General features: G+C 39.2%; 1 protein-coding gene across 1 annotated transcript in view; it reads left to right on the forward strand.

The window, feature by feature from the left end:
• LOC124166785 (ATP-dependent DNA/RNA helicase DHX36-like) overlaps positions 1-15,539 on the forward strand; it is a 45,621-nt gene that overhangs the window by 28,490 nt on the left and 1,592 nt on the right. The window contains exons 12-17 of the mRNA XM_046544464.1: positions 1,489-1,690; positions 2,709-2,897; positions 5,934-6,112; positions 7,171-7,326; positions 13,253-13,556; positions 14,327-14,424. Coding sequence (XP_046400420.1) covers positions 1,489-1,690; positions 2,709-2,897; positions 5,934-6,112; positions 7,171-7,326; positions 13,253-13,556; positions 14,327-14,424 — 1,128 coding nt within the window. The remainder of the gene's footprint in view (positions 1-1,488; positions 1,691-2,708; positions 2,898-5,933; positions 6,113-7,170; positions 7,327-13,252; positions 13,557-14,326; positions 14,425-15,539) is intronic.

A 15,539-nucleotide genomic window follows, 5' to 3' on the forward strand; every position in this document is an offset into this window, starting at 1 on the left:
AGGCCACAGAAGATTGTAAGTTGTGCATCTAAACTTAAGTTTTGTAATTTGTGGCATGTTCTTTGTGGTTTTAGAATTTAGTCTTTTGACTTTGTCGTTGACAGTGCTGTTGTTTGTTTTTCTTAGTAAGGTTTTTTCTTGGTATTTGGCTTTGGCTTGGCCCATTGGGCATTGGTCTTCTTCATGGCTTTGGATTTTTGCTTAACAAATTTATACATTTTCGAGACTTTACTATTTGACTCCCTTCTTTAACTCTAATGTCTTCGGTAAGGAATTCAGCAAGTTTAACATCTTAACTACCATTCCTAAGGTTGAGCGATTTGAAACGACAGGTATGCTGAAAATTTGAAGTACAAACTTTAATATATTTTTGTAATAAATTACTAAAAGAGAACACATTAAAAATGCCAATTACTGCATGATTATCTCACTTTCTTCTTCATAGTCTTTTCTCGTCTCTCAACAGTTAAAATCTGACTGAACCTCTCCACTGAGGAAATTCTCCACTAAGAAAAATGGGGAAATGGGATTGCAAATTTAACAGTGAACTGCAAAAGAAATTATCTTCCATTAAAAAGAACAGGACTGATTCTGATGTATGCTGCACAGTGTGCAGATTTGAATTTTCAGTAACTCATGGTGGTGGGAGAGACATGTCAAACTATTTAAAGACTGAGAAACACAAAAAGCTTCAGAGAGCTTCCTCTTCATCAGTTCTGACAAATTTCTTTTGAAATCCAGAAGCAGGAAAGGAGGAACTGCAAGTAGCAGCTGCTGAAGGAGCAATGGCATTTCATACCCTCAATCACAATCATAGTTTCCGTTCTATGGATTGCACTTCAAAGCTTGTGCAAAATTTATTTGATGGAAAGTTTGTATGTGCTAGAACTAAAGCTGAGGCTATTGTTACAACTGTTTTTTCTCCTTTTGCCATGGAACAACTGGAAAAGGAACTTAAAGAATCTGACTACATCGCTATTTTATTTGATGCCTCAAACCAAAAGGCTGTAAAAATTGTGCCTATACTTGTGTGTTTCTTACTACCATCAGGTGGATTGCAAATAAAGTTATTAGAATTGCAGGACTTGACAGAAGAAACAGCAGAATTACAATTCCAATACATAAGTCCCTGAGTCATAAGTAGAAGAATCTGATCATGGTTGATACTAAATGATATTAATTGAATTGATACTAAATGAGCATGTGCCAAAATGGTGGTATTTGTGCTCATTTTTCAGTCATATTTGCTCAAAGTGGCTGAGTTTCTAATTGGGTTTGGAGAGCAGACTCAGTGGAAAATTCCCCTCCAAGCATGAGAGAGCAGGTAGACATTATCTCTATTGAAGTTTCTTGGTAAAACTGTCACCATAAGATATCAAACTACGGGGTGGAGGCCATGATTGCAGTCCCTTATTTCCTTGAATACCTTTCTGGGTACTAGAATACCAGAAAGCCTTGGGTGCAGTCCTAGTTTCTGTATGTTTTCAGAGTGCAGCCAGGCATCTGCTACCACCTGTACAGCCGAGCAAGGGAGATGATGCTGGACCAATATCCCCTCCCTGAGATGCTGCGCTCTCGCCTTGAGGAGGTCATCCTGCAGCTCAAAGTGCTGCACCTTGGCAAGGTGCGGCCGTTCCTCTCCAAAGTCATGGATCCCCCTGACCCTAGGGCCATCGACCTCTCGCTCAGGGTAAGACTGGTTAATGGAGACTGTGAAGGCCTTCGACAGACTGCATTTTGGCATGCTGTCTATGGTTCTTGAATTCTGGGAAATATTTGGGGATGAGCTCTTTCACCTTTAATTCTAATTTTGATTAAAGTAGAGCTTGAAAAGTAAAGAGATCCATATGTTTTCATTTCTTGATCTGTAACCTATTTTTGAGTTATTCGTGATGAAAAACAAATGGGAGTGACCCTTTTGCAGATAGGTTGATGATGTCATGAACTCACGTGGGTCACTACTTTTCCACCATTCCTTGGCCTTGTGCATGAGCCTATTGTTGTTTGCTGTTATTTCCACTCATATAAGTGATTCCTCCCTATATGATAGGTTCTCCCCAAAAGAGTAAATGAGCCAGAGCTCGAATGATGTCACCAACTTATGAAAATTGAGTGGCAACGTTCCCATTTCTTATTTTAATGTGCAAGTGAGTGGTGGAATTGGGAAGACTTTTTTGTCGTATTATATCTTTCCCTTCAATCAACAAATTCATGAAATGAATTGCAATATCAAATCTGTGTGAACAGCCCCTTATCAACTCCATACGAGGAATACCTTGCTGCTTACATCAATTACCCGGTTATTGCTCTCAATACATTCAAGGCAATTCAATGTCTAGTGGAACCAAAAATTTTAAAAGTATGTACCCTTTTTCTTGATGAATAGAAGGATGTGGAAGATGACCCCATTGAACCCAAACGAAGGCAATCAAAGTAAGGAGTAATGTTGCCGTTACACTACCAAAACTTAAAGTAATATGGGTTACCATCAGAGTTGGGTTGAATCAGCAATGTTCACAAATCCAAAATCGAATCTTTCTGGGATTTTAATCAAAACTCAAATCCATGTTCACAAAATCCGTAAAATTTTGAAAATTTTCTGTTAAGCTACAAAGAATACGAAATGATGAATCTATGAATGGAAGCTCCCTTCAGTTTTGATTTACAGAGATTTTATTGTAGTTAATGAGTGTGATTGTGTCTGATAGCTGCTGCACACTCTGAATGCGCTGGACGAGGATGAGCACCTAACCCCCTTGGGCTTCCACCTGGCACATCTTCCCATCGACCCACAGACGGGAAAGATGATCCTCCTGGCTGCCATCTTCAGCTGCGTTGATCCCATCCTCTCGGTTGCTGCTTCCCTCGGCTTCAAGGATGCCTTTATCATCCCCCTTGTATGTATACCCTCACTTGTCTCCTCCCTCTGAAACATGTTGGCGTATCAATCAATGAATCTTTTAGTTTATTCCCAGTAATAAAAACACAAATATGTTTGTATAATTATAATTCAAATTTAGTAAAAAAAATAAATACAGTGGAACCCCGATCTATCGTTCCTGCATTGATCGTTTTCCCACATTCATAGTTTGCCGTTCCTGTTCCCAAATAAAGTTCCATACAAAAAATGTAATTTTTTCAGACATCTATTGGTCCCCAAAGTATCATTTTCCCGCATTGATCATTTGAAGATTGCTGTCCCGACATATAATTTTCCCGCATCCATCATTTGACGAAAATGAGACAAAATATATATGTGTCATTTTAATAATGACAGGCACATAGTTTGAATGTTCCCCAGGAGATGGAACTAGCATAGGGAGAAGCTCAGTGCCGTGGGATAGTAATATTAGCGCATTTCCCACGCTCTGTTATCCCCCTCCATTCAGCACTCGCCTCCCCCCTCTGATGCCTTCCTCTTCTCCAAAATCAAACAAAAGGTCCCAGCTCATGCAGGGATCGTATTACAAAGACTTAGCTTCAAAAGAAAATATCAAGTTACACGAGAACAAGAGAACAATAGAAACGTGTTTCATGCCTCTCCCATTCTTTCCCTCATTTTCAGCCTACCAGCTTCAAAGTTCCCAGTTTCTGGAGGTCAACTGCTGCATGAATCACCTATTGTCCCACAAGGTGTTTAACAATGAATTTTGGCATTTGGTATTATACTTTTATTAGATTGAAATATTAGTAATGTGCACATAATTCAAAAAAGAATGAGGCCAAACACGAGGTATTTTTAACGTTGTTTAAGCATTTTAAGCGAGGAAAAATAGATGGAAAAATACAACGGTGATTTCTGGCAAGACTCGATATCCTCGCAGCTGAGCCTCTCGGCAGTTGATGCAGCATTTTTTTCCGAAAACAGAATATCAGATTATTATCAGTTATCAATTTATGAGTTATATCAATGTACGAGTTATACTATAAGTCTCACTTGTCAGAGTTACTGATGCAGGGATATCTTCTCAGGATACTTTTTTCTCCCTACTAGCAATCTGAATTTGTCTGCTCATCTGGCGGTATGCTAATTAGAAATGAGTGGGTAAGTTGCCTTCTCTTTATGACAAAATACTTCATGGTGCAGTCATATGGTCATGCTTCACCCTCTGCAGTATGCTCTGGGTATGTGGTACGCGTTAGCATCAGCTCCAAACTTCACCTCGTATGAGTGGTTTCGTACTTTCCTGGATGGGTTGACTACAAACTAGCAAGTGTTTTCCGTGTGGGTTTAATAAAGTCAATCAATCAATCAACGACATCAAGGTTAACACTGGCTGCCTCACCTCGCACACATCTGTAAACTAATCCATGTCTCTTTTTTAAACCATCGATCCAGCCATTGGAGGCATGGAAATTTTCAATACCCATTTTCACAGCCAAATGCATTGCCTTTTCTTTAATAATGGACCCATCGAACAGCACATTCGAACTTCCTGCTTGTTTGCAGCATCTAAGGAGAACATCTTCGAGTTCTGGAAATTTTCCATCACGAACACGCTTTCCCATTTTGTGCCACTGACTTAGGAATTTTTTCACGTTTTCTTATAATCGTGCTTAATGTGGATGCAGGAATGTTTAATCTTTGCCATAATTCCTCTCCCTTTATGAGTGGTTTTCGGTCCACTTCCTCGAGAATTTCAATCTTTTCTAAAGTTATAATCTGCTTCACTATTCGTTTTTCTCCATTTCAATTGTAATTTAACTGCCCTTGTTATGATAACTCGTGCAATAGCAACAACTGCCCACTCCCAAAATTTGTGCAGAGCGTTGCACTCCAAAGGCAACAGAAGGTTAGGAGCTCAGGGTGGGGAAAATTGGGACTTCTCATTGGCTGCAGTTTTGCATAGTCAGACAATCCCGAAAAATGGCTGCATTTTATTATTCATCATGTTACAAAAATTGAGAAATACACTTCGATAAATCACGGTCTTAGAAAGAGAGATGTGGAATGAATGAAAGAATTTTATAATAATAATAAATTAAATCATGAATTCGGAGGTTTACAACCCTTAAGAAGATACTAGAGAACAAATTGCGGGTTGTGTCTCGGCAAGCAATTGAGCGTACTAACCAGGAAAGCTCAACTTTTTCAAATGTACTAACCAAATACTTTTACCTGTATTTCGTTCGGATGGTAGTGGGACCTAGAGAAGTCACCGTACTGAGGAGGAAAACTTACTAAGGAGGAACGTACTAACCAAGTTCCACTGTATTTGCCTTGTAAAGCCTGATTTTATTAAAGTTGCATTAAACTGTATCAATTTCACCATGTAATTTCCTAAGTTCTAAGTTTCTAAGTTTAAATTAAAATGGCACTGATCTTGGCTGATTCATATTTAATCACAGCTAGTTCATTCTCAAGTTTTCATAGAAATGGAGAGCTCCGTCAAACCAATCTCAGGATAGTTTGACTAATGGTGATGATGAATATTAGTCATATACATACATATAGAGGGGTACACAAGGCAAAAAAGTTGGGAACCATTGGTTTTAGGCCTTTTGTCTCTGTCTTCATAAAGTGGATTTTTATGTTTGTTTTTTTACTTTGGAAACTTGCTTTTAGGCACGGATGCTGGCCAGGAGGTCTAACCTCTGAGGCAACTCAATGAATATTGATTGAAGAGAAAATAGACTTTTTATTGCTTCATAGTACACCTATACAGTAGGTCCTTGACATAGGAACAAGATGCGTTCCGTCACCTTGTTTGTAAGTTGAATTTGTTCATAAGTTGAAAAACCTAAGCAAAGCAACAAATTATACTACGCTACAATGTTTTGCATCGGCCAATCTTAAAGACACCAAATTTGAATTTTTGAGTATGCTTGAATTTTTTGAATTTTTGTGCCTCTGAAAGTTTGTTAGTCAAGTGTTCATAAGTGGATGACTCACTTAATATGATAACAATGGCTCTCGATTGCATCGTGTCCAGGGTAAGGAGCGAGAGGTGGATGCGAAGAAGAGGCAACTGTCTCAGGGCAGCAAGAGCGACCACCTGGTGCTGGCCGAGGCGCTCAAGCGCTGGGAGCAGCTGGATGCCCAGGGTGGGGAGCGTGGACGACGCTTCTGCTGGGAATACTTCCTTTCCTCACACACGCTCAACCTTCTTCGGTGGGTCCCATCATTCTTTGCTAAGCTCATGATGTGGGGAGAAATGTAATACATATTGACACTCCTGTGGGCCTAAGCCCAATGGATTTTCTCTTGCATAAACTTAAGTGTCCCGGTGACTGAACTTGTCCGAGCACCTGACACTTAATGGTCTCATTCATCAATTTTTTTTATTTCCTGTTATAATACAATTTAAATAATAATAAAGAGACCTGTATTTTTCATTTCGCTTAATCCGTTGTCTACTGCTTGAGTTATTTTTGGCAAAATATAATAGGCTTGCCCTTTTTACTGATGAGTTCATGATGTCACTGACTCGTGCCAAGCGGCTCACTGCTTTTACTTTGCTTCTTAGCCTCATGGTACTGTCTCTTGTAGTTTGTAGTCATTAACTAAAGTCTCAAATAGTCTTTTTTTTATTAACTATAGGATCAAATAGTCTTTTTTAGGTTTTGTTAGAACATAGGTTTCCGCGGCGATAGTTTGATCTCTGCATTTCTTCAGGGTTTCCTTCCGCGTCAGCTTGTTGTGGACAACAGTTTCGCTGGCAAAAACCAACAGCTGACACCTTCGACCTGAAGACGCTGGCAGGATGCCAGCGAAACTGTTGTCCACAAACAAGCTTTTTTAGGTTTTGTGGAGATACTAGCTGTCTTGTTAGTGAAAATAATGGGTGTTTTGCCAATTTATATTGATATTTCTCTTTTGATTCTGGAAAAATGGCAGGAATCTCTGGCAATGGCTTTGGCCTCCCCTAAGTTAACGTTGTACCCTGATTCAGACCTCTTTGCTCTGCCACAGTGATGTTTGTTTTTCACAGCTCTTTCATGTTCTTGTAGAACACATGTCACAGCTCTTTGTGTCCGTTCAGTGTCCCTATTCATAATTTTGCTCATGAATGACTTAAATCTGAAGCAGTGATGACATTAAGTAATATAAGTTATCCATTGATGAATGATGTTATCAATATATGATGGTGAATGTGGAGATGTTAAAGTATGTTGAACTTGCTCACATACCTGATTAATAATTAGTTCTCCATTTGCCTTTTTTTATAGAAATATGAAGGGCCAGTTTGCTGAGCACTTGCATCGAATGAAATTTTTAAATTCAGGAGACTACAAAGCAAAGGAGGCAAATGTTAACTCGAACAACCGGAGCTTGGTCAAGGCCATCATCTGTGCAGGACTGTACCCACATGTGGCTACTGTCAGGTAAATATGCTCATGAATTTGAAAAGAGTTTTCATACTACCACATTGTGCAGTTATAGGTCAAGTCAAAGGTCCACTGAGGAAAATACATTACTGGATAGTCTGCAGTTATTGAATAAGGTTTGACAGTAATTTGGCTATGTTAGTATGGTATCTCATAGCTTTAAAGATATTATTTTTGTCTTCAACACAACTGTATTGCTCCTCCGTGAATCCATCCATGCCCTCTCTTGATATTATGCCACACTTTTTCATTTGAGCATCTTTTGGTTTCGAATCAAAGAATGTTTTCTGCTTGGAATTCAAATTGAAATTTGAAACTGCTGTATGAGTGGAAATATTTGATTTCCTGTTCTAAAATTTGGCGGTCAATGATATCTTCTCTCAAGGATTGTCATTCAAATTAAAAATGAAGTAGTGGAATCACTCTCGTCATTTCTTGTCATCTTGTTGTCTGAAATTTGACTTGTCGACAATCAATCTGAATCCCTCTTATTTTTGTAGATGTATTTTCTTGAAAGTACTGCATGTAACAAGTACTTGTTTGCTTCTGCGACAGTGGCTTAGTTATGGTGACCTAACTCCTGTGCCATAGTATGGACTTCAGATATCATCACATTGTTTGGTAATCCGAGTGTGAGATTTGCCTTAGAGAAAGATGGCCTGGTGGTGTAACTGGTTACACACCTGACCGGGAATTGGGAGATATGGGATCGAATCCCAGCGTAGCCAAATTATTTATTCATAGTGAATTTCATCCTTGGTGTATGTATTTTGTTGAAGTTACGCTTGATTTGTGAGCTACGAGTACCATTTATAACGGGTGCAAAATTTTCTACCATTACAGTAGAAGCTCACTAATAAAACTTTCAGCGGAATATCAAAAAAAGTTTCATAAGTGAGGAAGTTTCATATGTGAGGTTTTTCGGTATTCAGCATGAAATCCTTTTCAACAGGGGCCAGTTTGTTTCCAGGATGTAATTACTCATTTGGAGGAAAGAAACTGAAGCCTAATAATTTTATTTACTCACAAGTAACACCACAGATGATGTGTTACTTTAAGAGAAACATAACTTTACATTCCTGAACAATATTTCCCACGGTTGAACGTCTTGGTTGAATTGCTAGCATTTCTGGCAATAGGCCGCAAGGCTGATACTGGAGAAATTTTATTTAAATGTTGTTTGGGTCCATGTTAACAGCCATATTGCGTTACGACCACAGTATGTAATAGATAAGTATGCCATAGATAAGAACCAATTTTTGATGACGGCTGTTCGCGTGAAATTCATTCAGCTTTCATAATCGTAATTATGTATTTGATTTGCTGTCACTGGCAATGAAAAATAGATTTAAAAAACTCATATATTACTTTCCAATCGCATGGCATCTACTTTTTTCCTTTTGAAAGAATAAAGCTTTTTTTCCAAAAAAAGAATAATTGATTAATTAATTAAAAAATTTTAACAGAAGGAATTTCCACAAAAAAATAATAGATAAATAGGGTAAAAATGTTGACTTTTTTCAATTCAAAACCTTTAGAAAGAACCAGTGGCTGCCTGATGAAATGTGACGTATTAGTTGATCATGCATTATTTAACAATTTGTAATTTAAACTTTTTTCTTGGCAAATAAAACTATGGAGACGGTCTTTAGTTTTTTTTACAGAGCTTTCCTGCTTATCTGCATCTTTAGTGAAATTATTTTCATTCACTTCTTGTGGTTGTTCATATAAATTTCCCAATAATTCAGGTAATAAGAGTTCATCCTTGGAACCGAGTGTCGATAACCGATAACTAGAGGTCCGTGAATTTCGCGAGATGCGATATTGCGAATTAACGCGAAATAAAACGAAATAATGCGAAATCGGTGAATAAAAACGAAATTTCGCGTTTTGTGCGATTTTAGGCGGATTAGCGAAAAAAAATGACATCTAATGAGTCACAATCTATTAAAGCCTAAGCCTTCATTGTTTAACGCTGCTGACGTTCATTTGCTTTATCTCATTACGATTCCAAGTTCAATTGGCTCGTTTAGTCTCGCGCATAACGCACCCGCGTATTATCGCGCACTGTAGTAACTTCTCCACCAGAATTTGCCGTTAAATTTATCACAGCCTCTCTCTTCGATTCCCACGTATCAATCCTTAAATATTTAGAATGAGGCGCTTTCTCACCTGAAGAATTAGATATTATGAATTAAAAATGTGCGGAAGAAATTTAACGCGGCCGCGGAGGACCGGAAATACAAGCTCACGCGCCTGGTACGCGTCAATGCCGAGCAGTAATTCCGGTGACTCACCGCGATGCATTAGACAGCGTTATTGGATAACTTGTTGCAGGAAAACCTTGAGTGTGGGTCTAATGTAACAATTTCGTTGACTTAAACACGGCCGCTGGCTGGGACCGGGTAGCCGTTCACTGCACGGCCCTCAGTGTAGCAGAGAGTCGTCTCGTCTGAAAGCGGCCTGAATTTCACGGCGTCATGACGTGAACGGCGACCGGCGAAAAGTCGATTAGTCAGAAAGCGGCCTCAATGTAGCACTGCCTGTATTTCGCGCCGTAGACGGCGTACCGCCGGGCCGGATTGAAATGGGTGCCGTGGTGACCACGGCGGCCGTCAACGCCGCCATGCCGTCAACTGCGAGATTTGATTCGTTTGAAGACATCCATAGACACGTACGGTTATTTGAAAGCACGAAGCGCTAGCAGGAGAGGAAGGGAAGGAAGGAACAGAAAGGATAGGAGGAGAGGGGGTTCTCCTCATTAGCAGATGGATCGTCGGATATTCGGCTCTACACTGAGCTACAATGCAAAAAAAATCATTTTAACATTGGCCTTCTAATATCTATTTTTTCACGTGAGAAAGCTTCTCATTCTAGATGTTTTGTTAAAGAACATCAGTAGGAATACACATAAACCTGCGAAAGAAAGGGGGACCTGCTAAATGACATGTATCATTTGAACACACAGTCATTTAGTCAAAGAAAACAAAGTAGGAGCTTGTTGCTGCTACTACAGAAATTTTTAAAGGCTTTATTTAGTGTAGAGAAACTTGACAATCCAAAAATTCTGGAATGGCTCTTATACACAGACATATGAGGTAGTGGGAATATGCCGTTTGCCAATCGTATTCACCAAGACTAAATACTTGAACCATTCACATACCTTGAACGAATATAAGTAGAACCATTTCTTTCATTTAGTTTTATCAGAAATTTTGTGCAATCGAAATTGTGTTAAATGTTATGTAAAATGCTTAATAAAAGTATAAGTATTCATTCGCCTATAAACGTGGGAAAATTGTAGCATTATAATAACACCGCCAAGATTTTCTATAACACCGAAATCACATGAATTTAAAACGAATTTTAGCAAAAAATAAAACCACTTTCACGGACCTCTACCGATAACTGATGGGGAGAACTGGACCGGTACCAAGAACCGAAAAAATTTAAGAACCGACTCATCCTTAATTGTCACCATTAATGGATGAGTTAACTATGTTGCAAAAATTAGTTGGAGGTACTCATAAATCCAGACTTGATTGCTTTTAATCCTTTTATAGGGCAGTTTAAAATAAATGGATCTTTGTAGACCTTGACGTATGTAATATACTGTAAAACCTCTATGTAGTGAACCTCTTTACATCATAAACCTCTATACTTCATACCCCTCCAACTTCAGACTTACATGTAAATTTATTGGCAAACCTCTTTGTAGTGAACCTCTTAATCTCGTAAAACCTCTACTTATCATACCAAGGAGACGCCTCCAATACAGCCAAACTACCTCCGCAAATCGTACTGATACAAATAGAGACCATTATCGCAACCGTGATTATGTGCATGGAATGATATTATCAGAATACAGTGAGTCCTCATTTAACGTCACTTACCGTTCCTGAAAAATGTGACGATAAACGAAATGATGTTAATCGAAACATAATATCCTATAAGAAACAATGTTAAAAGTGGATATCGGCTCCTAGACCTCACAATTCCTATGCGAAAAAATTTTAGCGTATCATATCTGGGGCATTTTTTACAATGGGAATGCCAAACTATGGCATGAATAGGTGTTCCTGTCTTCATCGACAACAATAGCAGCAGTGACGAAAAATCCTTCTCCATTTTTGAATCTTCCTACATTTGCTTTTCGGCTTTGCTGTGGTGGTCGCCCGGGCGAGCGTCGCCTGGGCATCATCATCGCTTAAACTTCGTCGCAGTTACAGGAACCAAAATTATTGTGAACACGGCGTAAAAAGTGACGACAAAAACTCCTGAGTTCTACACGGAAAAATTCCTTGAAATCACTTTTTAGGTTCCTGAAAACCATTATGTCAATTAAAACCTTGCGCACCTACCTAAGAATTCATTTAGCAGAAAATTTGCTAAAACCGTAATCGCAATTAACAATAAACACACTGTTGTACACTTCGTTTAGACTGACTGTATTACCGCCCGCCAAACGAACCACCTGCAACGCCCGCCGCTTCGCATTTTTTTCTCGCGCGAAATTTAAAAGCCTTGACGTTATCGCGAAGCAAAGGTGCGATAAACGAATGACGGTCTCAAAATTTTCGTGACGTTATCGCGAAATGACGTTAAACGGGGTGACGTAGAACGAGGACTCACTGTATATGCTTCACACTTATTTTTTTCCTTCTACACCTTTAATTTGCTGTAATTTTCACATTAAGAATTAGTTATGGCCATTTTGTTCCATATGTGAGTATACCTAAAAGTAAATAAGAAAAAAGATATCCAACTATCCTAATCATTTTAAGTGATTGTTGAATTAAGAGAGATAACATCGTTTTCTCTTGAATCATGGTAAAAATCACGTGATAGCGCTCACTTTGTGATGTCATTAAATAATGTATGTTCACTCATGCATGCATGTTTATTTAAATGCATAAATATAATGGTTTAAAAGACAGTAGTGCCTTTCATTTCCAAAGAATATGAAAAAATGGTGCCTATCACTAAAACCTCTCTATAGTGAACCTCCATGCATCACATTGCCCAAATTTTGGTCCCCTCCATTACGATGTTAAGAGGTTTTCCTGTAATAAACATTTTCTTCTAAATACTCAGGGTGTATGGACCTCTTTCTCCAAACTTGTCAGTTTTAAACAATAAATGGTTACGGTACTTTTTCATATGATTTATTCAAGATGACCGGTTTTGTCGTTTAAAAAAAAATAAAGAATAAAAAAATGTAAGCACTAAGCTTATAGGAAGGGCCAGGTTCGTAGAAGGCAGAATGAGATGACAAGTCTGGTTCCACACGTTTAATTGTTACTAGCACATGTACAAACTCCCCCTCTGAGCTACAGCGTAAGACTCCCCAGTCTATTCCCTCCAAGAGGCTTCCTCCCGTGTCGCATCCGTCTCGTGACCCTCTCAGCGTCCTCCTATTGGCCGGAAAAAGGCCGTATGATCATGCACATCATACGCCTTCCCACGCCAAGATACTGCAACGTGTTACGGCATTAAGTGTTGGAGGAATTCGCGGAGACCAATTCCCACGCGAGAGCCAGTTGCAAGTTGTTAATCGGAGTAAGGTGTCAGAGTCATGCACGAGGATGGATCCCACGCGAGGGGTTGCAACGTGTTATGAGTTTCAGATACTGGACCCATCACTCGAACGTGACTCTGCGATTCTTCCCTTACACCGAGAGCGGAACCGAGCTGGCACGAGACGGCGAGCAACACCCTTACAAAAAAGTAAAAAATAAATCGTGTGAAAAAGTACCATAACTTTTTATTGTTTACAATGGATTTTCACAAAGCAAAGCCTGAAACAATCGAGTTTGTCAGTTTTAGGCTGGCAAAAGGACATGTGGAAATGGATTGTGTGATCCCTCCCTTTGGGGTTTCCATTTACATATCTAAACTTTCCTGTTTGTTTTTGTGTGTTCAGGGCCGTTGGGCGCAATAAAGGGGGTCTGAGGGTGAGGACTGCAGAGGACGGGCGTGTGTGCATACACCCCAAGTCAGTGAACGAGAAGGAGCGTGAGTTTGAGAGTCCCTTCCTCGTGTACCACCTCAAGCTGCGCTCTACGGCCATCTTCCTGCACGACACGACCATCGCCCACCCTCTCCCCCTGCTCTTCTTCGGCGAGGGCCCTGTGCGGTGGCAGCTGGACGACCGTGGCTTTGGAATTATCTCCATCAATGAAACGATTCGCTTCAACTGCCGCAAAGACACGTCTGATCTAATCAAGGTATGTTTCCCCATTGAAGCGTCTACGGATTCAATCTGTGAAATTAATCAAGTACAAAGGGTAGCTGTTGGATTCATAAAAAATTGCTGTGAGCAAACAGGGAGCATTACATGATATACCCGAATTAGGCATTTGAGACTTTGAGGGTTAGTGCTAGGCTTAAATTGCTTGGCCTGTTAGCAATAGATATCTTTTAGTGAGTGAAATATGGAGAACATCATCTTTGAACGACACTATGAGTCTAGATACAACGGAAACAATAAAAGAAGGGAGATATTTTGTTGAACAGATGGATTTAGGAATATTTTTAGGACTTTAATAAATGGAGGATTTTAATAAGTACTCAGTGGGACTCTGTAGTCACATCAAGATTTTTGCTAGGGAAAATTTAGGGAATTTTTTTACAGTAACATTATACCAACACCGATATATGTATGTTGGAGCGATGAAATTCTGCATCAAGGTGGATGTTAGTAAGCCAATAACATCTTCATATTCTGCATGATTTTTGTAATTTCATATTTTTTCATGGCAATTACAAAACTTGCGGCATAGCATGTAAAGTGTTTCATTATGTAGAGATGCATTTGCAAATTTTGCCAGATTTGTATCTTTATTTTTGCCAAATTTATTGAAATATCCTATAAAAAATGCCAGTCTTAATAACCTCTTTGATGTGACCCTATCTCTATTAATGTGCCATTATGTTGGTTTACTCAGTTTCAATTTAATAGTTGTTTTCTCTAATATACCTTTCTGCTTTGTTTAAGAAACTGAGGCAGTGGTTGGACAATTTGCTTGAGGAGAAGATCACTCACCCAGGCGTCACCAACTGGGACTCTAACTCAGAGGAAGGGAAAGTACTGAGGTGAGCATTATTGTGGTTGTTGTTGTCTTTGTTGCCTCAACACATGCGCATATTCAGGGGGGGCTTCAGTTATCCTATCCCCCCACCCCCAAATTTTTTCCCTTATGTCGACTATGTGTGTTACATCTTCTGAGGAGACAACTAGCCTAAGGGCACACATCTTGTCCTCTGTCTCTCCCTTTTTCAATATACGAGCGTGATGTGCCCGCTCCCAGCGGGCTTCCCCCGCTCTTTTCAATGCAGGTCCACAGAGGGATAGGCACGTTTCTAATTTTAAAATGTAGAAAAAAAAGGCAGGGTCTTATACACAAATTTAATTGGAATGTTCATGTACAAATTGAGGTCAGAGGACCTCTTTAAGCATAGCATTGAAAGTAATTACACTATCCTCTGTTAATACTTGTTTAGCGTTTTCCTTAATATTTACAAAAATATTTTGAAAAGATCTTACGCTAGAGAATGCTTCATAAAGTTGGCCATGAAAGAATACAGGGTCAAGCAGGAATAAGCCAGCTTTTTCCAAAGTCTGACCCTGAGCCTTGTTAACAGTCATCGCATAGGAAACCTTAATGGGAAATTGTCTGCGAGTCAAATTAAAAGGCATGGTGGGATCTGATGGCGTTAACTGTATTCTTGGGATGAGGGTAATCTTGCCGGAATCGATTGTTTTTTTTATAGGTTTTTTAAAATTTTCAAATACCAATTTTTGGAAACAATAGCAATACATATTTAGGAAGTAAGATATGCCGTCGCATGTTCTCTGATAAATTCTGTGCATTTTGGTACCTCATTTGTAGTTGTTTGGTTGCGTATAAGTTGAGAAAAAGGTATCTATACAGTAGAAATAATATAGAGGATTTAGATTTTGCAATGTCTACCTATAGCCAATGACGAATGTTACTTCATCATTTGCTTTCATTTTGCAAATAAAATGTAACTCTGATTTAATGAAATGTATGGCTTTCTGATGGATATGTATTGTCAACAAAATATCAGTACAGGCAACCCACTAACCAATCAGCTGAGCGCAGACGTTGTGGTGGAAACCGTGACAGGGTGTGTGCTACATTCTAAAGTCACTGTGTGGGAAGGGCCTCTCAGTAAAGGACCCCAAG

The sequence above is a fragment of the Ischnura elegans genome, chromosome 10, assembly GCF_921293095.1.
Source record: "Ischnura elegans chromosome 10, ioIscEleg1.1, whole genome shotgun sequence".
NCBI classification, from domain to species: domain Eukaryota; kingdom Metazoa; phylum Arthropoda; class Insecta; order Odonata; family Coenagrionidae; genus Ischnura; species Ischnura elegans.